The 24152-nt window shown below is 40.8% G+C and overlaps 2 protein-coding genes across 4 annotated transcripts; both read left to right on the forward strand.

Moving 5' to 3' along the window:
* Positions 1-2015: 2015 nt before the first annotated feature.
* On the forward strand, positions 2016-9758 carry LOC126396209 (uncharacterized). 2 transcript variants are annotated; one of them, XM_050054101.1, is made up of 4 exons: positions 2016-2957; positions 5324-5924; positions 6058-6316; positions 6531-9758. In XM_050054101.1, exons 2-4 carry the CDS (start codon positions 5334-5336, stop codon positions 6695-6697), a joined length of 1017 nt encoding a protein of 338 aa, XP_049910058.1. In that variant the 5' UTR covers positions 2016-2957; positions 5324-5333; the 3' UTR covers positions 6698-9758. The 2 variants fall into 2 exon arrangements, with proteins under 2 accessions (XP_049910058.1, XP_049910059.1); XM_050054102.1 differs by lacking the exon at positions 2016-2957 and adding an exon at positions 3683-3770.
* Positions 9759-10536: 778 nt separating this feature from the next.
* LOC126396193 (sterile alpha motif domain-containing protein 9) lies at positions 10537-24135 on the forward strand. Of its 2 annotated transcripts, none has more exons than XM_050054064.1 (4): positions 10537-10673; positions 16402-17140; positions 17292-17574; positions 18126-24135. In XM_050054064.1, exons 2-4 carry the CDS (start codon positions 16412-16414, stop codon positions 21755-21757), a joined length of 4644 nt encoding a protein of 1547 aa, XP_049910021.1. In that variant the 5' UTR covers positions 10537-10673; positions 16402-16411; the 3' UTR covers positions 21758-24135. The 2 variants fall into 2 exon arrangements, with proteins under 2 accessions (XP_049910021.1, XP_049910022.1); XM_050054065.1 differs by having other exon boundaries at positions 16402-17131.
* Positions 24136-24152: the final 17 nt, after the last annotated feature.

Genomic DNA, 24152 nt, shown 5'->3' on the forward strand with positions numbered 1-24152 from the left:
TAAAGGCTGTTAGGCTAGTCTCCAGGGAGGGTGGGTGACGGTCACAACCACGCATTATGGGTATAAAATACTTGACTGCAAGATTAACAGTGCATCAATCTTCACAAGAAGCTTACACCCTTTTGTGGCGCAAAGCTATGAAGACCAATGCAGACAAGTAGGAAAAAAAGGAAAAGAAAAAAAAAAAGTCATAGTGTAGTATGTCAAAAAAAGAAAGAAAGGAAGGATTTCCGCACACTTACATCTGTGCAATACACTTTAATGTTAGCTTTCGTTCTAGAAGACCTTCATCAGAGCATATAGTGTAGGCTCTTAAAAAAGAAAATGGTTTCGTATTTCAAAACAAGTTTTAGAATGTCGACAAAATTCTTCCCAACGCCATAATGTGGTATGGTGAAAAAAGTGATAGTATAGTATGTCGAAAAAAATGTAGACAAGTCATTTATAGTATAATTCAAGTAGTATAACATTTATAGTATAGTATGTCGAAACAAAAGTCATTGTAGATGAAGTCATAAAGAAATATTAAAAAAGTCATTGGATAGTATGTCAACACAAACTGTTAAAAAATGTAATAGGATTGTGTGTTGACAAGAAGTCATGGTATAGCATGTCACGTTTTGTCTTTTCTTCACTACAGTGATCTGGTCCACACTGTCCCACCACACTGGATGCTGCTGTGATGTAATTGTGCCAACTCCTCCCTCCATGGCTGCTATTAACAAATGTAACACATGTAACAGTCACCACACCTGACCCTGACCTGATTTATTGATGCTACGTTTTAATAAATGATTTTAATTTCACCTGTTTTTGTTTTGTTTGTTTGTTTGTATCAACTTTATTGGAGAACAGATATTGAAGCAAAGTATCCTCTCTCATCAGTAGCCTGAGAGCTCAACACACTGCAACTTAAGAAAACACATGCAAATAGCAAAATCAGCAGTGTTGGAAAATAATTAAGTATGTTTATTTAAGTACTGTACTTAAGTACAATTTTGAGGCACTTGTACTTAACTTGAACACAAAAGCTGATTATGTTCTAAACAAACATCATATAATACATAAACATCTTGTGATGGTGAGGAGGACACAGTGAAGTCAGACTCATCGTCCTGCTTCAGATGTGAACACAAGAAAAAGGAAGAAAAAATGGTTTCAAGATGAATGTCTAAACTTGCCTTCATGCATGACAGCTGGACAAGTGCCTTAAGATTCATATTAACTGATTTTCAATGAAAATGCTGAAGAGCATTGATTTAAACTTGTCCTCAGACTTGTGATGTTCTCATGCATCAAAATCTCTCAGGAGTCTGTCCCACTGGTGTCCACATGGGGGCAGTATTTCACCATTTTGTTGTTAGCTGACTAAAAGAGGAGGAAGAAGACAACATGAGATATTTTTCTTGCTTGTTTGGGGTTTAGGTGACGACAGAGATCTCTGTGACACTGATGTCATGTAAACTAAACTATTGGTAGTGAAGGCTGTGAGGTCATCAGTGTGTTAACTGTTAAAGGTTAAAGTCTCACCAGCTTTAAAACCAGATTGAAATTGATTCTCCATAACTTTTAATTTAATCTGAGGAGTGTATGACATTATTCACACTGTAAGTGTATATTATATATTATTATAAGTATGTAGATTCAACCTAATTTAATTTAATTCTAATTTGCATTTTAATTTCTTGTAAAATTGCTGAATAAATGAACTTACCTTACTGCTTTTGTCCTCACTCACTCACTCACTCACTCACTCATCCAGTGGTGTAAGATGGTTACAACAGGCTCTAGTGCACGCTGTTATGCACATATCGTCTTTTCACATGATTAAACAGAGACTCATCTACTGTACCTATATATTACCCAGCAACCATCACTGCATCTGTATATGACAAAAACACCAAAGAAAATGCAAAATTATTTATTTCATTTAATCCTTTATAGGTTTTTTTTTTCTTTTTACAGTTTATATGGACGAAGCACAATTTTATTATAAACAATAAACATGACACAGATGGATTTGCCTTCTTTAAGGGTATATATAGCAAATGGCACCTTTTTGAATCTAATGAGGGTTCTTCTTTGAACAAAGGCATATTTCTAAGGTAGCAGTCACACAAAATGACCCATTCTCCGCCCAAAACATTGTTGGAGGGCCCACTCTCTCTATGGGCCCCCCACCTCACAGGCCCCAGCGCAACTGCACAGCCTGCACTATCAATATTTACACCCCTGCATCCATCCATTTTCATCCTCTTATCCGGGGCCGGGTATCGGGGGCAGCAGGCTGAGCAAAGTCTTCCAGACGCCCCTCTCCTCAGCGACACTTTCCAGCTCCTCCTGGAGGACCCCGAGGTGTTCCCAGGCCAGATGAGATACATAATTCCTCCAACTTGTTCTGGGTCTGCCCCGGGGCCTCCTACCAGTGGGACGTGCCCTGAATACCTCTGATGGGGGGTGTTCAGGAGGATCCTGATCAGATGCCTGTAAGATTATTTTTTCAGCTTTTGCTTTTGTTTGACAGGACGGTGTGAAAGGGGGAGAGAGAGGGGATGGTGACATGCAGCAAAGGGCCCCAGGTTGGACCCGAACTCGTGGCTGCTGCGGCAAGGACATCGCCCTTGTACATGGGATGCCCGCTCTACTCACTGAGCCACTGGGCGCCTCAACTGGCCCCTTTCGACATATAGGAGCAGCTCTACGCCGAGTTCCCTCTTGAAGTTGCGTAGCTGTACTATGCTGTGATTCAATGTTGTAATTAAGCTTTTGTTTATCACTGATTAACATTTTCTGTTCCTTCTAACAACATTTCCTGTTTTGTGAAGAAAAGGAATTTCCAGTAAAGGGAAGTGATTCTGCCTCCTGAGGATCTGGAGGCGTCGTCAGGCAGGAGTGTGTCTTCAACTGAGCAAGTCTGTTCAGAGTGTTTTTATCTGCACTGACGGCCACACTGCAAGGTAGGATGAAACTGCACACACACATTAAAGTGACAGTAGCTGTGTGAAGAATGAACAACAGACTAACAGAGCTTTGAGCTGAATGCTACTGTCAGCATGCTAACACGCTCACAGTGAGACTGCTAACATACTGATTTTATATCATGTTGACAATGTTCATCCTCCTAGCGTAGCCTTTAAGCATGCTAACATTTGCTAACTAATGCTTAGTTACACAATAACTGCTGAGACATTTTACTCAAAAACAAAAGCCAGCTGGTGACGGCAGAGGAAAAGTATCAAGGATCAGCAGGATTCATCCTCTGGGGAACATGAATGTCTGTACAAACTTACTTACTATACTGTCATGACAACACCTCATTCTCATTGGCTGTCATAGATGTAGAGTACCTGTTGGTAGGGCAAATTGAAAATACAGAGTTAGTGATGTAAGAAAAAACTTGATAAATCCACCAAGGAGGATGACTAAAAGGTGAACTAATGCTGCATTAAAAGGTCAGTCTGTAGGATTCAGGGGGATATATCTGCAGAAATGGAATATAATATAATAAGTGTGTTTTCTTTAGTGTATATCACCTGAAAATAAGAATTGTTGTGTTTTTGTTTGGCTCTGACACACCAAGCCAACGGTTGGCTGTCCATCATTGTCGGGCCATTGGTGACAATCCATCACCCAAGTCTTTGCGGTGTGCAGTGTGGGGCCTGTGGGTGAATTAAATCGCTCTGACTGTCATTTCAGCTCAGTGCATGAGAAGAGAGGAAAGTAAACAAAAATCATGAGGAAGTGAGACTGAAAGAAACTTGTTCCATAAGGTCAGATTATTTTTCTCTTTAGCAGAAGCGTTTCCTGATGGTTTGTGTCATTGTTCACTGGCACACAGCAAATTCAACAATGGATTGTGTTGTTAATGTGCTAACTGGCTAACTAGCGTCAAGACAGTCTTCCTGTTTCTCTTTTTGAACAACAGTTAAAGATGACCACCGTCTGCTAATGGTAAGATTTATTTCCTCTCACGCAGGTGCATAACGTACATGCTGGTTGACTGTTGTTTGTGTTTGCGGGGCATTCACGTGCAACTTTTTAGCCAGGATACAGGTGACGTGAGGCGACAGAACGGTTGGCTTCCGTTACTGCTAGCTCTTTGACGTCGGTTTATTGTGTCTGGGCCTTTAGGAGCCGTTTATATCTACACAGAGAGCCAGTCCTTGTCTGAGATCACCACGTTGCACCACCATGTTGCTACAGTAGCCCAGAACAGACAAACCAAACACTGACTGTAGGGACATTGACATTGTCACGTCCGCCACTGTAGTTAGAAGCCCCTCTGTGACAAGCAGTGTTGGAAAAACTCTGATTTGTAAAATAAAATGTCTTTATTCAGAGTTTTTACTGTTTTAAATCAGCTGGTCTGTTTGTTTTGAAGAGGAAGAGACCTCTGTGGATAATTTGGCTCCTGGTAAAAACCTCCTGAACAATGAAAACTGAAGGAATTCTAACCAGGAGAAGTTTCAACTGGTTGCAATCTGCAGTCCTCACTGCTGGATCGCACTAAATCTCCTTAAATCTTAAACAATGAACCTTTAAAGTACAGGTCTTGGATGGTCACATTTCCTAAGTAAGGAAGTCATTTTTTTGACTTAGGCATGTTCATTAGCCCTTATGTCACAATGTAGTAAGAACAGGGATGCAACAAAGAGAGTGTAATACTTAATCCCTAATAGCATTTGCACCAAGCAGCAACCTACGGGACTGAAAAATGAAGCCAAAATGGGAGTGCCAAAAACTGCAGTTCCTCCAGCGTCCACTTGAGGCTGGCTCCAAGAGCAAGTCCCCATAGACCTCCATGTTGAAATGTTCAACTTTACAGCAGAAAAAGGAAGTGGAGGGGTCCAGCAAACCCTGGACTTTAACATGCGAGGCTGCTGTTCGCTTCCAGTATGAATGTAGAGCCAAACCATGATGTTTTTTTCCTAAACCTAACCATGTTTTGTTACACGGCGAAAATTGACATCCTGGAACATCAACAATAAGCGCAGGAGGATACCAAACACGAAATATGTAGACGTGAGTGCCACTGACCAAGCGGCGATATGTGATGAGTCGGGGTGAGAACAGTTTGGGTCCTTGCAAAACAACAGTTGTGATTTGACTGATTTGTTGTACTTCACCGAACTTGTGCTAATAATTGGTGCACAGTGCACGTTCAAATACAAGGCAATGATCTCCACCTGGTGTTAACTTGATCAGTATCTTGACATGTTATCTGGATAGCCACATCTGATCCTTGGGACATCTTGCATATATTTGCCATGTTGTGCGATGTGTGTGTTCATGCTCTTCTTCTGTTTCTTTGTTTCATTTTTAGCTGATCCAAAATGAGCCAGTCCACGAATGAGTCAACACCTGAGATTGAAACGTGGTCCAAAGAGGACATCCACCACTGGCTAATGACAGAGGTCAAAGTTCATCAGAGTTGCGCAGACATATTCATTAAGGAGGAAGTGTCTGGAGAAGAACTGGTTGACTATGAGAAGCAAAATATTTTAGACTTAGGAATAAAACATGGCCCTGCTGTCAAAATCACATCCTATCTAAAAAGTCTTAAAGAAGGAACACAACATGAGTCACAGTTCCCAGCTGATGTGGAAAACTGGACAAAGGAGCAAGTGACCCAGTGGTTACTGCAGCGCGTGAAGGTCGATGGCAAAAAGGCAGAGAGGTTCCAAGAGGAGGATGTGTCCGGAGATTGCCTTGTTTGTTTCAGCGAGCAGGATTTTGTGGATATGGAGCTGAAAAAGGGTCCCGCCGGCAAGATCATGAAACAGCTACTTCGACTAAAAAATGAGGAGTGGGCGCTGCAGCCAGTCAGTCGCCCCTTCAGATGGCCCTTTAGGGACAAAAATAAGCAAGAAAGCAAGAAGCCAAAGCCGTCGTCACTGGCGACAAAGAGTAAAGAAACTACGGAGGTAAAACTTCAGAATCATCTGCACTGCAGGTCAAATTAAATACAGATAAAAATGAGAGGTCTCACTGCAGCACTCTGTTCAATCCAGGTTAAGATTTGATGTTTCATTTTCTAATTTCTAATTTCTCATGCAGAATCCTGCCCCGCTGATCAGAAACACCCTGGATGAACTTTCTACAGAGGATCGCAAGTCTTTTAATTTCCAGCTACATTTTTACACTGCCTCGAAGCGTAAACCCATTCCTAAGGGTAAACTGGAAGGTAAGGACAGCATGGACATCGCCACATTAGTGACCAACCACTACGGACATGAGGAGGCTTTACGTATCACACGAGATATTCTACAAACCATACATCAGTGTGAACTCGCTTCTAAACTGGTCAGATACACAGGTAAGAAAACTGAGGTACCTCCGACTCTCTACACACACACATACTGTATGTTTACATGTGTAGATGTCAGAAGTGCAGCATGCATTCACTGCAGTGAAGCCTTCAGATTGATCCAGTCTGATTCTGTTTCGCTCGGTGTAACTTTACTGTTGGACTTTATAGAATTCTAATCATTAATCACTTCATCTGTGGCCTCATTTAATTATTTATACAGATAAAGAGAAGCTCCGTCGCACATCTTGTGATGATGAGGAGGACACAGAGGACTCAGAGAAGTCAGACTCATCGTCTCGTTCCAGACGTAAACCCAAGAAAAGGAAAGAAAAAAGTCGTTCCTGTTTCCAGATGAATGTGAAAATAGACATGCCGTGCTTTAAATGACCGTATTTAAAGTGGCAGCTGGACATTAGAAGCGGCTCAAATTTCTTCTTAGTGGATGACAATGACAAAGGACACTGATTTGAACTTGTCGTCAGACTTGTGATGTTCTTGAGCACCAAAAGCTCTCAAGAGTCTCTCCCACTGCTGTCCACATGGGGGCTGGGTTTCACCATTTTGTTGTTTCCTGAATGAAAAGAAGGAAGAAGATGACAGTAGGTTTTTTCCAGATGGTTTGGGATCTTTCCAAATAGTCTTGAAAAAGCTGATGTACCTTTTTTTAATTCTCTATTCCTTTTCATTACATTTGAGGCACTCACATACATAACACACACTGTACTATCTTCTTCTTTCTTTCTGTTTCAGTTTCTGTGTTATCTAATTGTGTATAGATGCAGTTAACATCTCACCGTTTTCACCATTTGTACACACACACACACACACACACGCTTACTTACCTACTTGGGTTACGATGGCCGGACGGTGGCCTTTATAGGCTATTATGGGGGGGTTACCTCCCTCACCTCGAAGAGGGAATAAAACCAAAAAATACCAAAAACAAAAAGCCACAACGTCTGAAGCATTAACAGGGTGCTTACACTGCACCCATAGTTGCACTGTGTATCAGAGGAAGTTACAACATCAGGAGGAAACATGGACAAAGAAAGTGGCTTTTAAAATGCTTGTATTTTATGTTACATAGAGCCATATCTTCCCTATATTATAAAGCTGATACTGTATGATCTTGATATCACCATGTTTTAGTTTAATGGTTGCTTTGTGGGATTTAGGTTTGACTCATATGTCATAGCATGTAAAGCAGTATGTGTGTCTGCGTGTGTGTGTGATGTACTGTGGTTATACTCACTGGTGGTGACATGAGCCAAACCCCTCACATGGTCAGATACTGTCAAACAGCAAACTGTGTTTTAAATATATTAAAAATTGTCCGTCGTCTCATCATGAACTGGGCTTGAAAGGATATAAAAAGAGGCCTGCGGGGTCCCTTGTCTCTCTGAACCATATTTTCCTGCTTTGTCTCAGTCAGGAAACGGATTATCATATAGAAACTTTTAGCTTCCTCTGTGAAACTCATAGCCGCTGAAAGTTAACTGTGAGTGGTTTCTGTAAAGTGGGTCTATGCTTGAAGAGCGGAAGACCCAGAGACATTTGCTCTCCTAAGGTCCCGACTCTCTTGCAGGGCCGTGAACAGGAAGCCAAAGAGGTTCATGTCAGCCGGTTTATAGACTGCTCTCCTGTGAAAAATAAAGAGATCCAAATTTAGGTGATACATTTCAACAAATCCAAATTTAAAATCAGTTCTGCCTAATTCAAGGGCTTATAAAAGCTATCCAGACCAATTTTTACAGTCTTGGATTTTAACAATTTTTCTTTGTTTTAAATAGGGTTTTGACTTTTCCCACATTATTTGAATCTGAAGGAAAAGCCTGTATTGAGGGAATAAAAATCAAGTAACAACTTGGGACATTTCTCTCTGAACCTTTATTTCTGGTGAGAAATAAAGCTCATTGTAGGGCCTTTGCGGGCTGCAGTGTATCTCACACCACGCCAACACACTGATGTAGACTCACACACCCCATAGTGCATAGGGACCCTTCCCCGGGCCTTCCAGGAGAAGAGATAGGTGGACCCTTATAGCTGTTATGTTCTGTAGGCTAGGAGTGAATAAGATAAAATTATAATTATTACTAAAATGCACTATTTTAGCTAACGGGTGAAATCAAACTGATGACCAAATTAAGAGGTGTAAACAAAACTTATTGAACAAAATTGATCAATTTGAGATCTAAATGATTGAAAACTTTCCTGAAGGGTTATCTAAGATGGAGGCATTTTTTGACAGGCTATTGCGTGTAAAGGGCGTCCCGTGGATACCTTTGTTTTTCTTGCATGCCTCCACAGAAAATGGCAAACATATTGATTTATTGATTGATTGGGGGTCCCTGTTTAACAACAGCAAAACCATATAAAAATATCTGTTTCCAGAGTCTTGTGAAACAAACTCATGCAGTATAATCCAGGTCTTATATATCATGTCATGTGCTCTGTACTTCCCAAACACATGAAGATTAACTAGAACCCTATTTTTCAAAACTAAAAGTGAAACTTATCCATGCTCTCTTCAAAGTCAGACTCAAAGAGTTATGCCAATCATTTATATAACCGATGCCTTTGGCATATTCAAGATGATTATTGGGTCATTTTTTTGCCATTAAGGTAAGCTATTAATGTATTATCATCACAAGAAGTAGGCCTAATAATAGTAGCAGTGGTAGAAGGTAATTATTAAACTAATGTCATGTAATGGCCATGTAACTGACACAGTGACATAGACAGAGACCAGAACTGAGCGCTCTCCTTAATGTGTTTAAGAAAGAGAGAGAAACAGACAGAGAGGAAAGTAAGGTTGAACATAGACAGGCATATCAGCCTGGTTTGGCAACCTCACTCAGCGTACAACTGAAGGTCCAGATTACCAGGCTTATCCAGAGAGCCATGAAGATCATGGGAGTCAGGCAGCATGCCACGCTCCAGTCTATCTTTGAGCAAACCATAATCAGACAGGCGCAGAAGATTATCTCAGACCCCACCCATGTCCTCCATCATGAGTACCAACTTCTCCCCTCAGGCAGACGCATTGGAGTTCCCCAGTGCAGGCTAAAACTCTTTTGTCCCCCTGTCCATTAAAGCCTTAAATGGGAAGCTAACTGTAGCTTAACTATACGTGTATGTATATGTGTATGTGTGTGTATATATATATGTATATATACATTTTAACGTAACTATGTAACTTTTTTTTATGATGACTTTGTAAAACAGATGTGTGTGTGTGCAATGGGCAGTGTGCAATTTGTTGGCTGATGGTAGTCTGTACATGTACTGTAGATACTGAGTGTGTGAGATTGTGAATAGTGACAGCTCTGTTTGTGGATTGTATATATGTAGGAACTGTATGTGTCAACTTTTTTGTGTCTTTTAACAGCAGATACTGCATGTATCCAAGACAAATTTCCTTCGGGACAATAAAGTTTATCTTATCTTATCTATTGCACACAGTGCTTTTGTAAGTTACTTGTTAATAGCTTATTTGGAACGCTGCTTTGTCACTTTTTGACTGTCCCGCCTGAACCACTGTCACCTGTACTGAATGGAGCAGAGGAGAGATAGACATTATGTCATTTCAGTATTGTAGCAATCCACAGAATAATGACAGGAAAGTAAAGAGAGATCATATTTCCTTAAATGGTCTAATGGCATCTTTTGTATTTGTGCTTCATCTTAAATTTTAAAAGTTCATCCTCAGGATTATGATTGATGATCATAAGCTGTTTTGGTGCCCCCTCCAGCACTCGATGCCCTACATCAGTGATACTCAACGTACAACCTGTGGGCCAAATCTGAATCTGAAATCTGTCTTTGTTGTTTAAGCATTTAAAACAAAATGTTAAAATCTTTTAAGACATTAATTGTAAAAATGATTTGTTACTTGACTCCCTAGAACTGTGTTTTTAGTTATCCCTTCTCTTTCAACACTCTTTTACACTGTATTATTGTACGTGTATTGTTATGAAATAAAGTTATACAGATGCCTGTTTGAATCCTTGTATTCACTTAAGTAAAAAAAAGAAAAAGAAAGAGGGCGCAGGCATGTTTGATCCCTCATGTTCTTGCTTGTGAGTGTAAACAAAGCTTGACCTTGCTTTCAAATGGCTGTAACAGGAAGTGATGCAACAGGGATGGGCTGAACTTTCAGGATGACGTGTTGGCGATCACACGGGTATAATGGCACAGAACATAAAACTTCTGTTGCGCAGTGCAGTATTCATCTCAGCAAAATTTCCAGTATGTAGATGACTGTGCAGTTAAATTTTTGTTCAGACTAACACCACACCATGTTTCAAGACAGATGGCCAGCAGCTGATATCCAGTCTGATGAGGCTTACACAGACTTCAGAAGGTGAGAAATCACTGGCTGCTCATGCTTTAAAAGACTTTTGTAAAAGCTAAATAATGACGTCCTCTTAATCTCAAATTCTGATTTATAACAATATGTGTCAGCTGTTGTGGTAAACATTTGTACAAAATTTCAGCACTGCCCTGTTGGTTATAATTTCTATGCCAAAAGCTTTTGGCAGGAAATGGCTGCATGTATTTGTCAGAGAGATTTAGGTAGAGTGAATCACACGGGGTGCAGCAGAGTAAATGAAACAGTGTTTTAAAGCTATTCAGATGTAGACAACTCTATACATGATTATAAAAACGCAAGAGCAGTGTCCTTACCTCACCCTGACTGTCAGAATGGATGTTGGCTGACAAGCTCACACTGCAGAAAGAAAAAAGAATGCAAATATGTCGGCCTGTGTCATTAGAAGATACTACAAGACCTACTTTGTAATGATATCTTATAAGAATTTAACACATACATTAAAACCACGAGGGGACATTAAAATCGCCGACAAGAGAGGGAATTTAAAATAATCGACTTTTTCTTTTAACTACAAAAATGGCATAAATTGTCTTCTTATAAACAGAACAATTAGAGAGGCTCAGACATGGAGTGACACATTCGAGGGTTTACTCATGAGAAAGCTGAAGAATTAGTCATCATGACAATTCATACTGTCTGACAAACAAGCAGTACCAGTTGACACACTTACAGCTTTCAAATACACATTAAAAGGCGTTTCCTGTCCCTCAAGCACTCATTTCCATTGACATTGAGACGACTAGCTCTGAGAAAGAGTGCTTCTCCTCACGTGACCAAATGACCTGAATCAATGCCAGATCATGCATTTGCATTCAGTGCCTGAGAGTGCTTGACTAGCTGAAAAGTGTGACTATGTTAGTGCTCAGTGGTGAGATGTTTTGTAATGTACTTCTCAACAAAGTTTTTTCACTGCTCCACTAAAAATATTACTAGAGTTAAGTCTGGGATCTTTAACAGGCACTGAAAATGCTGTTAGGTGTGAGATTTTGACTGGTGACGTAATATCTGCTTGTGTGTGCGTGGTCATGAACATACGTGGACACGGCGGCACATGTTTTTTTTTGTTCTTTTTTCCTTAAAAGAGTTATGCACATGTGGCGTGGCTCCTCCCGTGAGAACATTTTGAAAGTTCACACGGCGAAATCCTATTTTCATGTAATTTCATACAGAAATAGATACATTCAAGGACTTTCAATGACCTGTGTACATTTATGCATATTTTCAAAACCTTTCCAGGACCGTAATTTTTTTTAAATTCACAAACTTTCAAGGATTTCAAGGACCTGTGGGAACCCTGTTGATTTATCATGTTTTATGTGGCTTTTCGAGACTCGGTCATAAAACATGGTAAATGTTTAGCATCTGTGTGCCCCGGGAGAAACATGAGCAGTTAATTACCTGGAGTTTTCATTTCAAACAACCCAGTGTATGCATTGTGTGCAATTCTATATACTAAGGTCATGCCATAACTCAGCATTAACCAATTCATGTAAAATTATATGCTGTTCCCACATTTGTCCACTAGATGGCTGTAGAAGGCGTTATTCAATCCATAGCTCTGTTGTCTTAGGTCATGGAATGCTGTCTATAGAAAAAACAAGAAAATTTGTAGGAGACTAGGGGAAGGACGAAGTAGCATGAGGTTCAGCGTAGCCCCACGAGACCTAAATATGCTTTCTATATGCGGTCCGGTCAAGCCACACAATGGGCTGGATGAAAAAAAAAAAAAAAAAGGACTCGGCAACGGTGGAGTGAGATTTCTTAAATGGGCGTGAGAGTGTGACATTGATGGTGAAAGACTTACAGTCATGCCAGATGCATGAGAGTTGGCAACCCTGCCATTATGCACTGTCACCCTGGGTCAGAGGGAAGCTAACATTAGCTAGCTAGCTGCACATATGGTCATAACAGCGGTTAACTCTGTCTCAGTGGCAGACCTTGTCGCTGTGGAAACACTGTGCCCACCATTCGGACTCCCTCTAGGTTGCCCTGGTGAGTAAGTGGCTCCATTTTGCACCACAAAACCATTTTAGCTTTGTTTACTTTGTTAGCACCACTAGTTGTGCTGACACAGCTAACAACACAGTTAACAATGCTAAAGGGGTTTTACGACTCAAAATTGAGCCACTTACTCACCAGGGCAAGTTGTGGGGTGAGCGGAGGGTGGGCACAGTGTTTCCACCATAGACTGTATATAAAAATAGACGACACGTCTCCACTAACCCCCACGGTACAGAAGTGAAGCTAATGTATCCCAGATACAGTCGCTGCCATCTTGCTCTGTGATATCATTTGGAGCCAGAGTCTGTTCAGCAGTGATCCCCACAGTCTCAAATTTCCCACCCATACACCACTCTGACCAACCATGAGCAGCATCACTGAATGTGAGCTCACCGACTGGCTAATACGGTCGTCAATCATGTTATAATGTTCCCGTTTTATAGCATTAAATAACTAATTGAAACCAAACGTATCAGAAAAATGAACACGTGAAACAGCAGCGTGATAAAAACTATTTTAAATGACAGAAATCATCTTTGGGAAAAATGAATTTGACATGTACTTTGAGTTTTAAGTTTGGACCATGTTCCATACACTAACATGGAGGGCTTTATAAGCTATACTGCAGCCACCCATCAGGGGGTGATCGAGATGTTTCAGCTTCAAGTCTGGGGAGCTGTCATGTCATCCATCTTTATATACAGTCTACAGCAGGGGACCCCAACCTTTTTTGCACCACAGACCGGTTTAATGTTGGCATTATTTTCACGGACCGGCCTTCAAGGTGTGGCAGATAAATACAGCAAAAATATGGAATAATGGAAAACAACACGACCGGCATAAAAATGAATGTTAAGTGCATGAACAATACAACTCACCATAACGCTGAATCAGTGGGAGCCCTGGGCTTGTTCCTCTGCAACGAGATGGTCCCATCTAGGGGTGATGGGAGACAATGGCACCCGCAGTGTGTTCCTTAAGTCCAGTCTGCTCCGTAATTTTGTCTTGGTTGCTGTCACTGCAGAAAAGCCCACTTCACACAGATAGGATGTTGGAAATGGTAGCAGGGTTTTCGGTGCTCTTGTGGTGATTTCAGGATATTCTGGCTTGATTTTCATCCAGAACATCAGCAGAGTTGTTGTCTCAAACGTACATTTAAGGTCACTGTCATTTGCGATCTCCAGCAGCTGATCCTCTTGTTGCACAGACATGCTCGATTCGCCCGGTTTGTTCACAAACGGGTCGTGGATCCATTCCTTTGCAATTCGTAGGTCTTTTGTGGTTGGGAAGTAGCGCTCAAACTCTTGTAAAAGCTAAGACAGGTGGTTGCGCACCAGCTGGGAGAATGCTGGCCCAGGTGAGGTGTCCTCCAAAATCCCTGCTAATGTTTGAAACATGTCAAATATCACTCTGTCCACTCGCCATCCCCACAATTCCAGTTTGGCTTTGAATGCAGCTACTTTATCTGCCAACTTGAACACAGTTGTCATTTTCCCCTGAAGTGACAGATTCAGTTTGTTGAGCAGACTGAATATGTCGCACAAGTAAGCGAGTTTGGTGACCCATTCCTTGTCACTGAAATGAGCCGCCAGTGGCAAGTTTTTTCCGAGAGAAATTTCTGCAGCGGCTCTCGTAACTCAAACACTCTGGCCAGTGATCTTCCTCTGGATAGCCATCTTATTTCTGTGTGTAAGAGAAGGCGTTTGTGCTCTGCATCCATCTCCTCACAAAGCTGCTCGAACAGCAGCACATGTGCTTTGATGAGGTTAATAACTTTAACGACATCATTCAATACACTGTGAAGTTCAGGTGACATTTTTTGGCTAGCCAGCATTTTTCTGTGAATGAAACAGTGCGTGGACTCACATTCAGGTGCAACCTCCTTAATCTGAGTAGTTAAACCAGACAGCCGTCCAGTCATAGCAGCAACTCCGTCCGTGCACACGTCGACACAAAAGGACCAATTCAGTTTTCCTGATATATAATCATTCAGAGACTTTAATAGTTCTGCGGCTGTGGTGTTGGTTGGCAACAACAGTACACATAACATATCCTCATGCACAACCTCCTGATAAAGATATCGCACATAAACAAGTAGTATTGCCTTGTTGTCAATATCAGTAGACTCATCAACCTGGATTGCGTACCACGGTGACTTTTTAATCCTCTCCAACAATTATGCCTCAATCTCCTCCGCTATGTCCCCAATGCGCCTGGTGACGGTGCTAGCCGAAAGAGGCACCTGTGCTACCTTTTTAACTGCAGCCTCTCCTAAAAGTTCACGGCAAATATCCTCGGCGGCAGGCATGATCAGTTCTTCTCCAATCGTGAAAGGTTTCTTAGCCTTAGCAATACGGTTAGCCACTAAGTATGATGCTCTCAGTGCACTCACATTTGTTGATGTGGTGGCCCTCAGTAATTGCTTCTGTCCTTCTTGCTCATGTTTTTTTCTTTCAAAAAAACTCCAAAGGCTTATCTTTTAATCCAGGGTGCTTAATCTCCATGTGCCGAAGCAGTTTTGAAGGCTTCATTGCCTCGTTTGCCAGCTTGTCGCCACATACTATGCAGAGCGGACTTGGCGCGCGAGAGTCACCTGTTGCGATAAACCCGTATTTTAAGTAGGACTCCTGGTATTGTCTGTTAAAAGAAGCTCTATTTTTCTTGGAGGTCGTAGGCTCCTCTTCTGGCTCCTCAGTTGGCCTTTTCCCCATTGCAAAGAAGCTCTCCAAAGACGTTTGTTTTTTACTCATTTTTGCTAGTTTATGGGATTATTTTTTGGGTAATGTATCTGATACGTTATACGTGATACATCGTATCACGTGACAGAGACAAGCGTATTGACGTGTCAAGAGGCACAGGCGAAAGTTAAGTCGGAGAGAATCCGGTCGTTTTTCAAAATAAAACGTCTTTCAGACTCTGATAATCATCTTCATCTTCTTCTAACCGCTTCATCCTCTTGAGGGTCGCGGGGGGGCTGGAGCCTATCCCAGCTGACATCGGGCGAGAGGCAGGGTACACCCTGGACAGGTCGCCAGACTATCGCAGGGCTGACACATAGAGACAAACAACCATTCACGCTCACATTCACACCTACGGACAATTTAGAGTTATCAATTAACCTAGTCCCCAATCTGCATGTCTTTGGACTGTGGGAGGAAGCCGGAGTGCCCGGAGAGAACCCACGCTGACACGGGGAGAACATGCAAACTCCGCACAGAAGGGCTCCCACGCCCGGGATCGAACCGGCAACCCTCTTGCTGTGAGGCGAGAGTGCTAACCACCACACCACCGTGCCGCCCTCTGATAATCAATACAGTGCAAATTATATAAATTATTTGTTCTTTCTGTGCGGCCCGGTAACAAATGCCTCACGGACCAGTACTGGGCCCCGGCCCGGTGGTTGGGGATGTCTGGTCTACAGGTTTACACAAATAGCGTTATTAGCAATAATGGCAGATTGAGCAACAGCGCTTACGCTAGCTAGCACCCACCGCAGCCGGCTGTGCAGTGTAGTAGACTGAAGAGTAGTAAAATTAACTTGTGGACCAGCGCATGTAACTGGTCAAAAAATATTTTCAGCGGTTCACCAATTAATGGTTAACCATTGACATCCCTGTCTAACATCTTCTTTTGTGAGGGCAATATTTTTTCTTACTGTTCCTTCCATTATTTTAATCTTTGACTGTTTCATTTTCAGTTGATCCAAAATGACTACGGCAAAGCCTCCTTGTTCCATTGAAAATTGGACTGAGGAAGATGTCCACCACTGGCTGATCACAGAGGTCAAAGTTCATCAGACAGATGCAGACAGATTCGTTGAAGAAGAAGTGTCAGGATCAAGTTTAGATGAATTTAAAAAGGAAGACATCTTGGACTTGGGAATAAAACACGGTCCTGCAGTAAAAATCACATCCTATCTAGGAAATCTGAAAAAAGGATCACAACATGAGTCGCAGTTCCCAGCATATGTGGAAAACTGGACAAAGGAGCAAGTGGCCCAGTGGTTACTGCAGCATGTTAAAATATACAACAAATATGCAGTACGATTCCAAGAGGAAGATGTGTCTGGAGATTGCCTTGTTTGCTTCACGAAGCAGGATTTACTGGACCTGGAAGTGAAAAGCGGTCCTGCTGTAAGAATTCTGTCAGAACTCCGTCAGCTGAAAAACAAACCAGAGCCGACACTGCAACCCATCCTTCACACCAGCACAGACCAAACAGAAGCTCCAAATCCCACTCAACCTAAGCTGAGTCTGGCGCAGGCCACGGCATCCGAACAACCAGAGTCACGTGACAATATTGAATCAAAAACAGACAATATGGTGGAAAATGAACAAGAAAAGACTCAGCGACCATCCAAGAAAGCTTCAGAGAAGGAGGAAATTCAGCAGCCAAGGCCTCGAGACTTGGGGGCCAGGAGAAAAGAGGTTTCTAAAGTAAAATTTCCAATGTTGTTCTATTTTTCATAGTATACATTATTGTATCCAGCTTGTTAATGGAGCATTTTGATATGCAACAAAAAGCTTTCAGGATTTTTACTTAATATTGACTGTGATTAGTAAAGTTTACTTCTGTTTCTTCCTGCAGACTACAGTCCTACAAGACGCATCCAAGATTAAACTGGAGATTCAGAAGACCCTAGCCAACCTTTCACAACATGATCTGAAACATTTCCATTTCTGCTTACGAGAATACTCAAAATCCAAGCATACACCTATTCCTCTGTGTAAACTGGAAAAGATTGACACCATGGACACAGCTACATTAATAGTTGAGCACTTCAGAAGCAAAGATGCTTTACGAGTCACAAAAGATGTTCTAAATGAAATCAATCAGCTTCAACTCATCTGTGAGCTGGAAAAGAACATGGGTAAGACAACCATTATAATACTATTCAAACTGTTAAGTTGCATGAAACAAATAGGGGTTTTTTTGTAGTTTGTATTTTGCTGATTATTTGCGTTACTATTTTGTCACTTGTTTTATTCATTTTTTAAGATTTTTTTTTGCTCTTTTCGCCTTTAATTGATAGGACAGTATTAAGTGTGAAAGGATAAGAGGGAGAGCTGCTGGGCGCCCCCGTCACCTGTTTTAATGACTGTTTTATACTGTCATTGACTTCTGATTCCTCACTCCACAAGTTTTCCGCAAACTGGTTCAGCTAACAACAACAAGCCTTACTCTTTGTTTCTGGATACATTTTGGCCTCATAATTACATCCTACCTATGTTTCACATATAATACATACCTGATAGCTGGACAACTCAATCTGCATTGTGCAATGTGTCGCGGCTCAAAAATAGACGAGGCGCAATAGAGTGGCTGCAGTAAGCTGGAGTGGCCACCTGGTGGAGATCACCATAGTTCACTTTCCTGTGTGTTTTTAAACTTAATAATGCCTTTATTTTACTGTTCATACAGGCCAACTGGAGCAGCGGAGTCTGTCAGAACATGTTTTGAAGAAAGAAGCTAACCAGGGTGACAAACTAAAGAATTTATTAACTTGTGGTGGGAACTCACTGGATAGCTATGACAGATTTGTTGTTGTAGTAAACAAGAGCAGTCCAGAACAAGTGCAGTATCTACAGTTCTTGAATAAGCTAAAACTGTTCTGTGTGTTAGACTTTGACCCCAACTCCATTGCTCCAGGTGGACTGTGTCATTCCTACAGAGAGTCAAGAGTGGCCAATCTTCACACTCCATCACAATATCAAGGACAGACTGAGTCAGTAATCAAGAACCTGAACCTCTGCAAACAGACCAGCTGGGTCTTCTGCAATGGCAGACATGATCTTGACAGTGACTCAAACAAGGAGTTAGACTATAGGAACTGGCTGAGGAAAGCTTGTGGAGTTGTAGACCAATTGGTTTCATTCATTTGCAACCCTGAAGTTCTTCTTCATGGAAGAAGTCTCATCATATTCCTTCTGCTTTCACCTGTGGATACTGAGAAAGACCCAATCTTTGACACCTACAAGTCTTTCATAAAATACACTGAAGAGGAAGGCATCATCACAATTTGTGAATCTCAGCACTCGTATGAGAAATGGAGGGAACTGATACAAGAAAAGTGTGAGTCTGATATCGACCCACGATCCATATACGCTCTGACCCTTAGCGAAGTCAATGGAACCATAATGGCACTGGGACCATTCAATCAGTCAATTGGAAGGCTGCTTCCCTCCTCTGGTTCCAGTGCTGTTGTCCTGAAACAGAAGGACGAAGATTTCATGCCCGCTCTGGACATTTTGTGTCTGAATCAGTGTGAAAACATTTATGATGAAAACAGTCAAGAGTTTCATGATTTCAGGATCAAAGTTGAGGAGGAGTTCTACAGAGGAGGCAAAGTCAAATGGTGGAACTTCTACTTCTGTGACAAAGACAAAGACAAGCCATTTGTCAAGCGGGACAAGTATGAAAATGTGAAGAAGATGATCAGGTCTCAGTTGAGAGACTCAAAAAACATGTGTGCTCTGCTCAATCTGTTTCACCATCCAGGCTGTGGTGGCACCACGTTAGCAATGCACGTGATGTGGGATCTCCGTCATGAGTTCAGATGCGCTGTGCTGAAAGACAACACACTACCAAAGACAGAAGTTGCCATTCAAGTTCAAAGGCTCATGAAACTTGAAAGTGAGAGACCATCTCCAGTTTTGCTGTTAATCGATGACTCAAAGGAAACTGGGAATCCTCATGATCTTGTGAACTGCATACATAAAGCTGCATTAGAGGACAGCTTAAATATAAATATAGATGATGCACCAAACTGCAAAGTCATCATCCTTAACTGTGTTCGTTCCCATAGCCCAAAGGACCAATACAGACAGCACAATCCATCACAAGCTCAATACATAACTGCTTCATTGACACAAGAAGAACAGAAGGACTTTGAAAAGAAACTCAAAGAGCTTGAAGAAACCCATGAAAACCCTAAAAACTTTTACAGCTTCATGATCATGAAGCGCAATTTTGAAGAAAAATACATCAATGATCTTGCTCGTAACACACTGGTGAACTTTGATTTCAGCAAAAAGGAGGCCCGGCTGTTTGCCTTCCTGGCATTACTGAACACCTACGTGGCAGGATCTGAAATTTCTCTCTCTCTTTGTGAAGATTTTTTGGGGATGAAAATGATTCGCTGGCAAGAGGACAGTATACTGGACAGAATGAAGCCATATTCAAACTTTCTCATCATAGACACAGTTGAAGACTGGGGAGGATACAAAGGAATCCGAATCCTTCATCACTCCATAGCATCTGCATGTCTTGATGAGTTTGAGAGAAGCTGCTATTTGAAAGTAAGCGATATCACTGTAGAGATTCTTCACTGTGATCTGTTCTTCAGTGTTGGAGTTGTCAAACACAGATTCATGCTATCAATTCAACGAATGTTGATTGAAAGGCAGCGCAAAAAAGGTGAGAGAGATGAGAGAGAGCCATTTTCTCCTCTCATAGGCAAAATCCACAACCAGCAAGGGAGACAAACTGTCCAAGAAATCTTTGTGAAAGCATCATCCAGGTTTGTGACAAGTGCATCTATTCCACAGGCACTGGCAAGATATTTGTGCATCAATGAGCGTGACTTCCCAGAGGCTCTGAAATGGGCAGAAAAGGCCAAGAACATTAAGGAAAACCCATACACATTTGACACAATTGGGCAGATTCACAAAAGCAATTTAAAATCTAACAACCACAAAGAAAAGCAGGAGACATCATGCAATCCAGAAGACCTAAGCACAAACATTAAAATAGCAGAAAATGCCATCACAGCATTTAGAAGAGCTCAAGAGCTGGCAAATGCAGAGGATGAACCTGAGATGGAGGCTGCTGATGATGAGTCAGATGACTATCCCAGAAAGTCATATAATGTTTTTGGCTATGTGGGTGTGCTGGAAATTGCCTTCCTTGTCCTTGAGATTTTGAGCAGATTGCCGTTCTTTGAGCAAAGTGATCCGATGAAGAAGAAGTACTTGCAGAGTTTTCTGGAAAAAACAATCCCAATCACCAGCGTGTATAAGGAGGACAATGAGATCAACAATAGATATGTGGAGATCATCAAAGAACACAAGCAGTTTCTCCTCAGTTTGAAAACTGAAGTAAAGGAAATGTTTGAACTTTTTGACTGTTACTTCACATATATAAAAGGGAACAATTCAGATTTTGATTCAAAGAATCATCAGACCGTCTGTAGTCATTTTAAAGACTACGTAAATCTTTTTTGCACTGCACCAGAGGAAAAAAAAAAAGAACGACAAAACAATCCTAATCTTGATTTGAAAATGGATATTGAAGAACGAAAAATGTTTCTTGAAGAGAAAAATGCAGATACATTTGCAGGAATTCTTCAGCATTTGTACAAACCCGCTGAAGAGATTGAGAACATCACAGAATGCTATGCATTCTTACAAAAAAACTTTATCAACAAAAAACAAAAGACAAAAGAAACAATCAATTACATTTTGTCAAACATAGTTCTTTACATTCTGAAACCAAGATCTAAACATGTCAAGAGTAGTAACCACCTCTCTGCTCTACTTTCGAAAACTCTGCAAGATGTAGGACTTGGGTTTCCCTTCCCCGACCCATACTACCTGGCTTTGCTCTTATTCTGGCCAAGTCCTACTCAAGAAAACACTGAAATCGGGGTATATGTGAGAGCAATTCGAAACTCATATCACAAGCGCCTGACTTCATGGTTTCGAAACAGGAGCACTGTTGCCCACTTCTTTTTGGGGAAAGAAGAGGGACTCAAGAGGCTTGTTTCTAAACCCCAACTAGATGAGAACTTTAAAGAGATGCGCCGTGAAATCTTGGCACAACACTGGCGGAACGGAGATATATTTAAAGAAAAAGCAATTATTCACCGTCTTCAACGAGTCAGTGGAACCATTGAGCAAGGAGAGGTGTTTGCCAATTATGGAAAACTGAAGATCCCTGTGCGTCCAGCTCTTATTGCTGGTATAAGAAGTGGTTTCAGCACAGAAAAGGTTTCTTTCTACCTCGGTTTTGCTGTTAATGGACCCCTTGCTTATGACATCCAGTATGAAAACTAGGGTAGTTGACTGTACAAACACATGCAACACAAGCACTGAGAAAAAACAAAACAATCACCAGTGTGTATGAGGACAATGGGATCAATAACAGATATGCGGAGATAATCAAAGAACACAAACAGGTTCTCCACAGTTTGAAAACTGAAGGAACTGACTGTCTGTGGTCATTTTAAACAGTATGCAGCTCGTTTTTGCAACACACCAGAGGACACAAGTCAAATTTTCAAATTGAAAATGGATATTGAAGAAAGAAGATTATTTCTTGAAGAGAAACATGCAGATACATTCACAAGGATTCTTCTGCATTTGGACAAACCTGTCGAAGACGTTAAGAGCATTTCGAAACTCGAAAAGGAGCACTGTTGCCCAACTGAGACTCAAGGCTTGTTTCTAAACCCAAACTGGATGGAAAACTGAAAATCCCTGTTTGTCCAGCTCTCACTGCTGGTATAAGAAGTGGTTTCAGCACAGACAAGGTTTCTTTCTACCTTGATTTTACTGTGGATGGACCCCTTGCTTATGACATCCAGTATAAAACCATGGGTAGGTGATTTTTACAGACATGTGAAACAAGCATTGAGAAACGAGCTGTACAGTGAAAAAAGTGGTGTGGCATCTAGTGACTCACTGTAATGGAATTTCAACCACACCTCATAAAAACACACAAGCAAATTATATGTAAAACAGATTGTGGGGTTAAATTAATCCTGGGGCTCAAGCTATATATGTATATATGTTTTTATATTCCTTTTATCACATTTATTCTTTTAAAAACATTTGTAATCATTTTTCTAAGGATTTTTTGTTAACTCCTGCAGATAGCATATAGCATAGCATATTCACCTATTCATTTATCTGTAAGTGCAAATATTATAATACTGTAGCTGAGCATTGTTATTTTGTAGGACAAACAAATGCAACATAAGTGCTGACCCATGAATTGGACAGAAAGGAAAAACAGGTGTGGCATCTAGTGCCTCATTGTGAGGGAATTTTAAGTACACCTCATAAAAGCACAGGCAAATGATATGCAAGACAGACTGCAGGGTTAAATTCCAATCCTGCAGCTCTAGCTGTATTTATGTTTTTAGATCTTTTAATGTCATTTACATTTTTTTTTAATCTATTTTTGTTGTTTTGCTGCAAATTCATCGAACTGTCTCCTACTGATTTATCTCCAAGCACTATTAATGTAATACAGTCGTTAACAGTGAACCCATTGCTCTTTTTTTGTTTGTTTGTTTTTTGAAGACGAAGAGATCAAGGATCCCCAGAGCTCCAAAATTCCAGTTGAGAGCCATTAATGTAGAAGACAGATTGCAGACTTAAATAGCTAGCCTGCAGCTCTTGATGCATATATGAATATGTTTTTAGATTCTTTTTGTGTCATTTTATTTTTTAACCATTTTATCCACTTTTTGTTTACTTTTTGTTTGTTGCAGAATTACCCAAATCCCAGCTGAGAGACACTGATCTCTCAATAATTCTGTATTTTTCTGTTATTACAAATTGTTCATTGTTATTGAACAGATAAGGGTAAAAAATGAAACAACGGGATCATTATCTCCTGTTCTTGTGTGAAAATGTGATTGATTGAAACAACATAATTTGCTGTAAATGTAACAGGGATGCATCCATGAAGGGCAGTATCTGAAACCATGGCCACCCCAGGTACCACCCCGTTATCCTAAACTATGATTGGCTGTGTGCCTAGTCCTACTTTGTATTTGTTGTTGTATTAAATGTAGATTTGAAGTTTACACCATTTTCACAATACAATATTTTGTCCACACAGGTTTTTTTTGTTTTAGATATTCCATACTGTGACTGTATTTCTAATATGCATTGTTTTCCTTTGTATGTAGCCTGCTTTTGGAGCAACAACTTTTTAAAGACGTAATCTGTTGAGAACCATGTTAGACTTTATATTAACCTTATTGAACATATATGTCATGATAAACATTTTTGAACAAATCATTTTCAATAGTGTGGCTGATTGTTGTGGATAGCAAGTTTTCTAAAGGGACGGGATTTTGTTGTATAAAGCTTTTTCAGCTCTTAATGCTCAAGTGGCCACATGTGAAAACTGTTTGACCATTCCCGGTGCCCCCCCATTATCATAAACTATGATGTGCTATCTGCTGCCTGGTCAGAGGTCACAGACCTCAGTTTGTATTTTTGTATGGAAATTTTAAGTTTGGCACAATTTTGTCAATATTTTGTTCATACAGGCATTTTTCTTTATTATTATTTTCATTTTGTTAGTACTTGATATTTTGCTTTTTTTATTTGCATTTGTTTTTTTTTATGTAGCTGACTTTTGGAGATACGAGCTCTTTTTGAGGACTTAAAGAATAAAGGATGAAAGCTTCATATTATCTTTGTGTGGTGCCAC

This window comes from Epinephelus moara, chromosome 10 (assembly GCF_006386435.1).
Source record: "Epinephelus moara isolate mb chromosome 10, YSFRI_EMoa_1.0, whole genome shotgun sequence".
NCBI lineage: Eukaryota > Metazoa > Chordata > Actinopteri > Perciformes > Serranidae > Epinephelus > Epinephelus moara.